Source organism: Pteropus vampyrus, unplaced genomic scaffold (genome assembly GCF_000151845.1).
Source record: "Pteropus vampyrus isolate Shadow unplaced genomic scaffold, Pvam_2.0 Scaffold72, whole genome shotgun sequence".
In the NCBI taxonomy this organism is placed as follows: domain Eukaryota; kingdom Metazoa; phylum Chordata; class Mammalia; order Chiroptera; family Pteropodidae; genus Pteropus; species Pteropus vampyrus.
Genome location: NW_011888853.1, coordinates 394482 through 405540, shown reverse-complemented (window position 1 = coordinate 405540; position 11059 = coordinate 394482). Strand labels below are relative to the sequence as shown.

Here is an 11059-nt window from a genome sequence, read left to right as displayed (position 1 = left end):
GGCTCCCTAGACAATTTAAGATTCTTTTCTTGGGATCTGAATTCACAGTCACGCCATTCATTTTTTTCTCTTTCAGTGTCGAAAAATGGGGCATTGTGCCAGTAAGTGCAGTAAGACTGAACTGGTGAGAGTTATCGAAACATCAGCCCAGGTCTGTCTGGGGCCTGGAGGACATGCCAGTGTGGGCTTCTCTGTTCCCAGCATCCCATGAGCCTAAACAGGATACAAGATGCAAAGCAGCTGGCTGTGTTTGGGTTTATTTCCTCTCATCCTGTAATGAACTACTAAGAATACAAGATTGGGGGCACACTATGGCAGGACGGGTCACCCATAAAACGGGGGGAGCAAAATGTGAGTGCAACCGAAAGCTGGAGGACACAGGAAATCATCACTACACTCTGCGTGGCTCCTGGGCTCCCTCAGAGGCCTGGGCTGCATGTGGCAGGCACTTCCCGTGCATATGGCCTCAACTGCTGCTACAAACTGGCAATTAAATTCAATGGTGCCGTTTAGCATGACAGCTGCTTCTCTGCATGGCTTACTTAAATTTTAAGGCTATATTCTGTGCAGGCCTTATGTGGGGAATTACAGGGAGGTAGACGGTGCAAACACGGCTTAGCCTGGAGAGGCAGGGATGTGACGTGGCACATTTACTGCTCTACTATCTATGCCATTGTAGAAGCCAACACCAGTGCAACTTAGCTCACTGGGAGAGGGGCGGGGCCGCTAAGCTGTGCCTTTTGGAGAAATGGAGGGAAGAGCCGCAATATAAGGCGTGGGGTGGGACTAGCCACCTGACCTTTGGCAGATGCAGACAGCTGCCTGGCCTGCCTGGAGCTGGAGGGTAAGGAGTAAGGCAGCCTAAAAGGATGCCGGCCCAGGAGACAGGTCTGAATGCCAGCTCCACCCCGGGCCGCTATGTGACGAATACCACGTAGCTATGTAGGAAAATCGCTTAACGTCCTCAAGCCTGTTTCCTCATTTTGGAAAATGACGTGAGAACAGGACCTGCCTTACAGCGGGGGGGGTGAGGATGAATGAGAGAATGCCTGTGAGAAGTGCTGGACAGTGCTCGGCTTCGACAGAACAAATCCAGCCCGACGGTAGCTGGATCTCAGTGTGGATTGTGGTAGGGTCTCCCGCCTGGTTCGCGTTCAGAATGCCAGCGTGGTAAAACGCCGCCAGAGGTTTCCACAGAGCTGTTATTTTAGTTCCTGCCAGACTTCTGATCTCACTGAATCTCTGCAGAGGAAGTGTAATCGCCCCACTTTCTAGTCCAGACCACGGAGGCTCCGACGAGTGAGAAAACCGCCCCAGGACACACCTGTCTGTTTCACAGGTGAGGGGCCCGAAGAGACGAATAATCGGAATAGAGGAATCCTTTTCATGTGAAAAATATTTTCGTTATAGAGAATGGCGATGATAATATGTAGGGGGAACGGGGTGGGGAGCGGGTATTGAAAGTAATTAGGATAATCCATAAATCAGGAAAAAAAGCACCGATAAAAGTGGCAGCAGATAGGGTTTCTCAGAAAGCATAAAACACTCCACTGATGTATATAACACAATGATTTTAATAGCTAAATATTTTAATGTGTATCAGAAAAATGTACTCTCTTCGGTAAACTCGGTATTTCCGATAATAAGACTCAGGATTAAACTCAAGTAGGCGGCACTGAGGATGACCCACCCCGCACAGACCGCGAGCCTCCACGCCCGGGTTCGGGGGGTGGCGGGGGCAGGCCTACGAGTACGTCTGCCCTCCAGTCACAGAACTTCCCCAAGAGTCTTCTCAGGCTGGAGAGGATGCTGGGCATTGCTGTCGGCGGGATGGATGGGGAGGCGGATACGGCTGCTGGTGTGGATCGGGCAGCGTGACAGCGCACATTGCGGAGAGATTCGTTCCAGACGTCACGCTGCTGCCTGGGAAGCAACGCCTGAGCACTGCTGTTCCCCCAGGGAGCCAGCGCCACGGAGGACGTGCAGCGTGGTTTGAAGACACGTTCAGGGGGCCGTTTAAGGTGTAAGTCATGTGCACGGCGTCGCTCTTTCCTTCTCGGCTGGGGGAAGGGACGAGCAGTTCCGCCTGCCTCCTGTCTGGAGCGCACTGAATTCTGCACGGGACGGTCTCTCTCACCTGCAACGCCAGTTTTGAAAAGACTCTCCAGTCTTGACGAAGCCTTTAATCGGCCAGATCACATACACTGCTAGGAACCGTGTGGAAATGAACTTATCTTGTAGGAATATTTGCATATCTGAACACTGAATTTATCCTCATAAGGCAAGTTTACACCACTACCGCAAACTAGAGCTACCAGGTATATTCCTGGATCGTGCCGAATTTGTTTAGAGCAAAATCGAGGGAAAAAATTAGTTATCAACTGACCTCAGCAACTCAAACGATTTTGAACATTATTTAGAAATCCTTAGAAGACTTGATAAAAGGTCTTACACCTGCACCATTTCATTTAATAATCAATGCTCAGTATCTAAGTCCAAGAAATCAGTTAAGATTTGCTCTGTCCTACTAAGCGAGGGAGGAGCCTTGGTACTGACCATGCCAAACCTAAGACCCTCCTTTTGCTGCAGGCTTCCGCCCTGGTCTGAAACTTGATGAGATGCCTTCTCATTAAGGAAATTATTTCCAGGGATGTAAAGTACTTGCTGTGATGTAACTTAGCCCTTTTTCATCGTTTTAGCATCCTGATTATGACAAGTGGCACTAGTTTATGGGGACAGAAATCTAGGGGGGCTACAAGCTACCCCTTGGCACCTCAGCGGAACGTGCTGTGGGTGGTCTGGGGGCAGCACCGGGGCGGGAAGGCACTAGGTCTAGCAAGGCGTGTCCTACTTGAACGTTTCCTGACCCAAAATGTTCTAGATCAGTGACCCCATCTCCATTCCCACACACGGAGGCCGTGAGGTGCCATATGCCTCGAGGGCAGTGGCTGGCACGCTGTTTCTGTAGAGGGTCAGAGCTTCAGCACGTCCAGGTTTGTGGGCCACGGCTTTCTGCTGTAACCACGTGATGCTGCTGCTGTACTGTGACAGCAGCTGCCTCACCACAAGAGCAGGGCTGCGTTCCACTTCGACTTTACGAAAATAGGCAGTGGGCTGGACAGTGCCCAAGTGTCCCCAGCGACTGCTGACCCCTGCTCTAGGGGACCCCGGAATTGGGAAAGAGGACATCGTTGAGAGGTCATTCTCATGTACCTTTCTTCTCACCCTGAGGGTTTCTGATCCAGAGTAGAGACAAAGCGGGAGGCTCAGGGAGACACCATTCCTAAGTGTCTGTTAAAAGCCATTTACGAAGAATGGGCACGAAGCCCTTTCAAAGGGAAAGAGACTATTTTTGGAGTTCCAATGAAGTTCTTAGTAATATTAAACTAAAATAGTTAAATGCAGTTCTTTCCCTCAACCATGAATGTTCCCTTACGGACAACTCTAGCATACCTTTCCTTAACCAGGAGAATTTGAGGCAGAATTATATTATTCCCACTGGGGATAATTAGAGAGGGAGAGAGGGACAGGGGACTGGGAATAGAAAAGGTAAGTAGAGCAGAAGATAGAGCCAGAATTCAAAGTTTGAGAGGACAGAAGGAAAAGATGTGTGAATAAATAAACGCTGGCCTTGGAATAGCACACCTGCTTTTAAAGGAGGGGCTGACCTCACGTATTCTGGCACGAGCATAACGAGCAAAGCTAAGATATACATATCCTTAGATACTGGCACATCTGTGTGTGATGTACAATCAATCCCCATGCTGGAGTAGTGGTTAGAGAGTTATCTATCTGGGCTGATGAGTTAATTTCCTCAAGGGTTTTTCTATCTAAGTATGCGAGTCACTGTCTCAGGGCCAAAGTGGAAGTCATATAATTACAAAAAAAACACTGAATATTTTGATGGGAAAAGAGTCACAGAAAAACCACCAACTCAAAACAACCCTAACAAAGTGAAAGGAATTTAAGTATTGCAGTGAAAGTTTTAAGAAGGGATAGGGGTGGGATTCTGAGAAGTTTCCAGAAAGACATGATCAACTGAAACCATGTGCTCACTGTTGTAGTCACTTAAGATATAAAACAGGCGGTTTTTCATAGGCTCACCAGCCAGGCTGTCCCCACCCTTACTTTGCCTTTGTTTTTCACGCCTGTCCGGATCTGGCCAGGAACCCACAGGAGCCTAACTATTCCCAAGGGGAAGGGCCTGACGGAGGCTGATTCTCTGCCAGTTCAAATATTTCTCTGTATCAGGCTACTTGTAGCTCAGTATCTAGATAAGCAGTAAAATGCCAAGGTTTAGAGAATTTTAGGGAGAAAGATTTAAAATCGAGATACTTGTTTTTACTGAGAACTGGGAAATCACTATTAACAATTGTTATTAACGATAAACCTTGTCTTCTTCATGTCTCCCTGAATAACACCAGCCTTCATGATTAAACAAACTGATGTTTTTTCAGTAACTTTCGGTCATTTTTGAGGGCAAGCCAAAGAAATATCCAGACAGAGCCTGATCCGTCCACATTATAAAATGTACTTCCTGAATAACGGCTTTAGATTGAATAATTTATTCTTTCGCTCCCTCCTCCTGCCCCCAGCGCAACCTGAAGTTGTGGAACGTGAACCGCCGTTGTCTCCACCACGCTCTCCTTGGATTCCAGAACGTTCCTAAGTGGCGTCCGGTCAGTGTTCCTTACGCCAGCGCTGCAGCTCTTTGGGTAAACAGAGACAAATGTGAGGGTCCGCGGTTTTTATCTCTTGCCTTTAGAGATCATTCTGTTAAAATTTCCATTTTATACGTTTAGAAATAGAGTCCTAGGCCACAGTGTGAAGTTTCTGCTTCATTTTCTTCGGTCTCAATTTGGAGATGTGAAAAATAACCTCAGGTAGCAACTAAAAATGACCCCTTTCAGAGAGGAGAAAGTCCAAGGGAAGGATTTTTCCCTGTTAAAAAAAAAAGGACTCAAGGTTTTCTGTGTCTCCATTTACGCATGGATGGCCAGGAAGGAATGCCTGTCCCCCGATGCGCCCCGGGCCACACTGCCCCCGCCAGTGCACACACAGGACCCCGATGGCACCGGGCCACACTGCCCCCGCCAGTGCACACACAGGAATCAGCCGCAGGCCCAGGTCGGCTGTTTGACCTGTTCCCCTACTGACCGGCACGGAGTTGGCCAAAAGTCCCAAAAGTCCCAAATCCGACATTTTAGAAGTTTGTAAATTCTACTGGCCTTTAGTCTTAATGGTTATCTTATACTTTTACACCAGAAGTTTTCATCTGAAAATGTCCGGGCTTTTTTTTTTTTTTAATTGTGGAAAAATACTGAGTTCTTGTAATAGCTTCCTATATGTATTTTAAAACTTTTAACTATAAGGATCTATTTTTATATATATTTTAAAATATATTTAAAAATGAGCAAAAGTCATCTTGAACTAAAAAAGACATGAAACCCTGACATTTTCCTCCTGGGAAGATGTGGGCAAGCTGAACTCGTAATAGAAGGGTTTTCTAAATGTTAAAAGTAGATTAGCTACGACAGCTATGTGCCTTAGACACACTGATGAGTGACAGCTGTATTCTGTTTCTCCCTCTCTTTCAGGGGAGAAAACTGTTGGTTTCAATGCTAAAAAGTTCTTAGGTAGGAATTAAAAAGTCACCAAGGAGAAGAGCCCTGATCTTAGAGGAGGCAAACAGATCTCCAGTGACAACCTTAAATGGAGCACAAGAGCAATTATGTAAATTTTAGTCGTGTCTCATAAGGCCATTACAACCAAAACCTCTTAATAATAAAATCCCAGTGCTTCGGGCAAAACATTCACTAGCGCATGTCAGACAGTGCCAAACTGTAAAACTATAAAAAGCAATTCTGAGAATCCCTCGGAGGTCCCCAACACGGGATGTGACCTGTAACTGAGGCTAAGAATACAGAAAGGCTTACTCAGATGCCTGAAACTCCAGCTACAACAAAGAACAAAGTATCCGGTGACGAGCATCGAGATGCCACCAACACCGCTCTTCACGGTGGCACTGCACCTGATCCAGCCTGTTTAAAGAGAAACACGTCAGTTATGGGGAGCTGGAACCCGGGGCCATTATCTGCGAGTTATGCAAGTTATCTCAGCCTGGGCGATGGGACTGTAATTCAAAGAATTTACATACTGCTATATACGTATTTAAACAGATGAAAAGGCTAAAATCTAGAAGATTTTAATTTTAAGAAGTGTAAATTAGGTACTCTCGTATTGGGGAGTTTGGTTAATGTCTTTCGTGGACAGGAGATGACGACCGATTGGTTAATTTAAGGTCGAGCGTCTTCCTGGCTTTGGGATGACTGCGGCGGGCGGGAGAGATGGGGGAGGTGGCCGAGGTGGGGGTAGGTATTACGAAATGAAAGCTGTTCAATCAACGGCAGCTGCTATTTTATTAGCTTTGGTGCCTTCGATTACGTCAGACTCCAGAATGAAAACAGACAAACAGAGGAGCGGGAAGATGCCACATTTGTCTCTTTTTCTCTTTTCTTTAGCCTTGCTATGACAGTCACGGCGAAAGCAAGAGAAAATTCTCCAAATGCTTGGAACCAGCAACAGAACAGCAAGTGACTCTGGCCTCACCTTTCTGCACAGCTCCCAAGAGCCTCATTAGAGAGACGCTGGAGGTTGTAAGCCTGGTCGGCGGTCCCAAACTCCTTAGAGCAGGCGCACTTCTTTCTGACAAAGGAACCACGGTTCCAAACAGAAGTTACTGTGACAGTCATCTAAATCGGTCCTCTTTCCCAACGCGCACCCGGGGTTCCCAGGGCTGGGCCTCAGGGAGAGCACATTCTAAAGAGGTGGATTAATGTCTGCTCTGGGCGGCGGCTTACTCCGAGTGCTAGAAGTCAAAGCCATCTATTGCAGGTCATAAAAGGCTCTTCAAAGGCCAAGGGAGCCCTGGGGATCAGGACCTGGACACGCTTTTGATCTGATGAACATGCAGCCTTGGTGAACCACGCGCACATGCCAAATGAATCGCTCATATTTTCTGTCTGCTAAACATCTGTGCAAAAGGTATGATTCTCTACGATTATAATATTAAGGACACTACCTGTCACTACAGCTACAGTTGGCAGGTCCGTTCTGGTACCCCACCAGTACTGCAGACCAGCACACACTTATGTTCAACTGCAGCAGAACCACCGAGCATTTAGCAGGTGGTAAAAGTTGCTGTGGATGTAAAAATACTATCCAATTGTCGTCGTCATATTAAGTAACCGGGAAAAGAACTATGCCGGCTTCCAAAAAGTTACACAGGTGATGATTCGCGTGCAAGGTGGTTAGTCTCTTAAATAAACAAAGCGGGACATAACCCACGCATCTTGGAAAAAATCTGAAGCAAAAGATGGGGAGAAACAGCTTCATGGACACTGCAATTGTACCGCCTCTCAGCAGTGGCAGGGGCCACGTGGCTCCTTGACTGTTCCGTCTTTAGCCAGTGGACCTATTTATTTCGGTACAGGTTCAAATTTATGTGTATGACATCAGTCCAGGCTGTGAGCTGGGATGTGTAAGCCCAGGCCTCCCCAAAGAAGTCCTGGTAGAGGTTTTTTCAATGTCATTGCCCGTTGCCCGGGTGCTCTGGGTTCCGATTTCCATCCCCATGGCCTGGTTGTGGGCCTGGGGCGGCTGATACCCACTGCCATGCTGCCTCATCAACTAGTAGACACTGCCCTTGACCTGCTAGTGTCCGGGTCCTGACATTTCCAACCCAACGCGTGTGGCTAGCCTTCCGTGACGCTGGCTCCGCTCTTTAATACCACTGAAAACCCTCACCTTCCTCTAGACAGCTACCATTTCCCAACACCCCTTCCGCCTAGCTGGGGTCCCAGTCATACGATCTGACTTAGTTCTTAAGTCTCTGGTTGTTCATTACTCACATGCTTTTTTAAAAATCTAAAACACCCCCTTTCATGGGCTCCATTGGCTAATCGGGGACCCAACCCTGGCTCGTCATATTCCCTTGGGTTCTGATCCTGACTATTCTGAGCCTGTTCCCCACGTGTCCATCTCACACGATACCCGACTGATGGAAACGCTATTTAAAGATCAGAAAAGAGCATTTATTTAGCTGTTTCTTGGCCTTTAAAAACCCATGACCCTATACTGTTTTCTCCCTTCACCTTCTGGCATCCCCATCAGCCAAGTTCTGCTTTTTGTAGTGATAGGAACCATGTTTTTTTCACGCCCCATCCTTTGAGAGATTCCCCCGCTGGGTCTCAGACACCTGCTCCAGTGCCATCTCCTTCGTCAGCAGTTCTCTAATCCAGCTGCTCTTCAGAAGCACGGAGGACATGTTTGAACATGTGATTCTTAGACCTTATTTCAGAATCAGTCTCTGGGGGTGATGCCTACGAATCTTGAATCTAAAAAACGCCCATGTGGGATTGTCGCTTGTCCGGACTTAGCGACCGAGGACCTAGATCTCTTTGAGCCCCGAAAGACAAGACACCCTGAATTCTGCGAGGGCTCAGCCAAGTGCTTCCAGCTGAAGGCTCTCAAGGCCACAGCAACTCTGAAAGCTTTGAACAGTGGAAAGCAGTTTCTACTGCTGAGGGCTCTGACTCTTGTTGAATCTGAGATTTAACTCTTGAACTTCTACACTCCATTTTCTCCAAGGCCAGGAAAATTACTAATTTCGGTAATTAGTCAATGAAATTCCTTCTCCCCAAACCTCAAAAGATGGCCTCTGATGCTGCTGAATGTCGTATGCTGAATTCTTTCTAATTTACGAAAACTCATGGCTCCTTCAGAACTAACAGTCTACCCTGGGATTTCCTGGCCCGGGCCACCAAAATAGATCCGTTTTTCATCGGCCACGAGAGCTTTTGGTTCCACCTCGTTTCATCCAAATGACAAGAGAGTCTTTTATCCCTCTCAAGGCCCTGGCTACCTTCTCATCTGGTGGAATCATTTCCTTAAGTTTACTCAGGTACCTGTGTCTGAGGACTAGCTGCTGTTACAGCTTTCCCGCTGCAGAAAAGCATATCTGACATCATCTTGAAGCCCACCATCCAACAGGAGAAATGATACCCGGAAGAGCTTGGCAAAGACCATCAGGCAATGTTAGATGCCTACCATCAACTCAACTTATCCTCATCTATAAAAGGGGATAAGACTAGTCTTCCAGGGTTGGTATAAGATTGAGATGATCTATGTAAACATGTAGGCATCATAGCTGATATATATCTAACTTAGCAATTGTTAGCTCACTGGCTCTGCCTGTAAGTATCAAAGAAATGGGTTGGCTTCCTGGGATAAAGGCCAAATAGTCTAGCAAAGATCTTGCCTGAGCAGAGACTATATAGCCCACGTTCTCCTGCAAAGATTCCAGGAAAGTTCAATTCTAATTTGCAGTCACTGTTGGTAGCCATTGCCTGGTGAAATGATGAAGCTTTCTGAGGAGCCACACTGCCTTTTAGTTCCTGTAGATTTAGACAGCCTGCTGAACTCCTTGGCTAACTGAGGAATCAGGTCTTGACCTGAGATCCTATGGTCTCTTCTAATACCTTCTGTTCATTCAGTGGCAGCACTAAAGTCCGCCGCTTTAATTGTGGGGCTAACTTCTATAGTTTTTCAGTTTATAACAGAACTAGAGGCTCTGTGATGGCCACACGTTGTCTGATAGAAATTCAAACTAATCATATAGACTGTAAAAGAACAAAAAGTAGTTTCTAACCAGTATCCTGGAGGAACTCAACGTTAAAGGAAGATTATACTTTCCCCCCACATTCGGTCTCAGAAGACTAGTGATTTGATGACCTAAATTACTGTTATTTCTTATTATTACTATATTCTTAGGACCCGTTAAAGTGTATCAACTAATTTATATCATGATACCTACCACTAACTGTCCCAAACAGTAGCCTAGGGCAGGGTTTAAAGACCATGGTGTACAAGTCAGATGGACTTGGATTTAAAGCCCGACAGTCACTTAGTGTACGAACATGGGCAAGTCACTTAAGATGTCCGAGGCTCAGATTCCTCACCTATGAGAGAGGGCGGGTCAGTGACATCACTTCAGAGTTATTATGAGTTCACTGAGATAAATGAGATAGCAATGTAATGCACCTAGCAACGGTCATCACTTGACAAGTATCAGTCCCTTTTCTAAAATGAAAAGTGGATGTATCAAGGATATTCCTTAGCATTATAGAAGATAGTAAGACAATAAAGAAGCCCTACTTGAGAGATTTGCAATGGGCTGTGTGTTTACGCAACTGAAAATCACAGAGATATAAAAGACATCTGTGTTTCCAGTTATGGCGTATTTCCTCAGCAATGTTTAGTGGGAAGGATTACTTGGCCTCAGGAGACTTGGTTCTACTTGCAACTGTATCACGTACTGGAGGCATGACCTTGGAAAAATCCCTTGTCCTCCCTCTGTCTGTTTCATCACCTACAAAACAGAAAAATCGCTCTGCCCACCTCTCAGAGCGGGGAGGCCAAAAGAAGAAAAGATGGAAGCACTCTGAAAACCACAGAGGAACACAAATGTTCATGTTCATTCTGTTTAGTGGAGAGGGCCTTGAGACTACAACTTTGTAGCGGGCCCACGTTAGACCTGTTGGTAGAAAAACTGGTAACCGCTGACACAGTTGGAGAAAACGCAGCTTTAGCTGGCAATGCCCTCTATTTAATACACTCCCATTGTGAAATCTTTAGAAAGGGATAATTAAAATACAAGAGAAAATGCTTTGGGGACCAAACTGGAGTTTAGTAAATATGTGATCGTTTATAAAATAAATCAGAAGGAAAAACATATCTTTAGTTAGAGATGATACGAGTTTTTCAGGTGTGAATCCATTCCGAGTTGCACTAGGTCTCCTGTCAAAATTAAGCTAAAAACACCAATAACACTACACACACAAAAGGAGATGGATGCTACACTAAACTAACGAGGCCCCTAGAAAACCTAAAGGGAAAAAAATCCAAAGCTTCCTGGTGACAAAAATGAAGAAACTGTCGTAGCTAGAGTAGTAGTCCAATAACTAAAGGCGAGAGTCAGCAGGAAAAGACGAGGCTACCT

At 46.2% G+C, this 11059-nt stretch overlaps 1 protein-coding gene across 4 annotated transcripts in view; it reads right to left on the bottom strand.

The window, feature by feature from the left end:
• Nucleotides 1-4304: 4304 nt before the first annotated feature.
• CUNH17orf80 (chromosome unknown C17orf80 homolog) overlaps nucleotides 4305-11059 on the bottom strand; it is an 11857-nt gene continuing 5102 nt past the window's right edge. For 2 of the 4 annotated variants that reach the window (XM_023531644.1, XM_011361877.2), the window contains exons 4-6: nucleotides 6610-6705; nucleotides 5937-6041; nucleotides 4305-4709 (exon numbers count right to left, since the gene is read on the bottom strand). In XM_023531644.1, coding sequence (XP_023387412.1) covers nucleotides 4681-4709; nucleotides 5937-6041; nucleotides 6610-6705 — 230 coding nt within the window. In that variant the 3' untranslated portion in view covers nucleotides 4305-4680. Of the gene's footprint in view, nucleotides 4710-5936; nucleotides 6042-6609; nucleotides 6706-8071; nucleotides 11058-11059 lie in introns of those variants that run through there. The other 2 variants (XM_011361878.2, XR_002780831.1) reach the window with 2 other exon arrangements.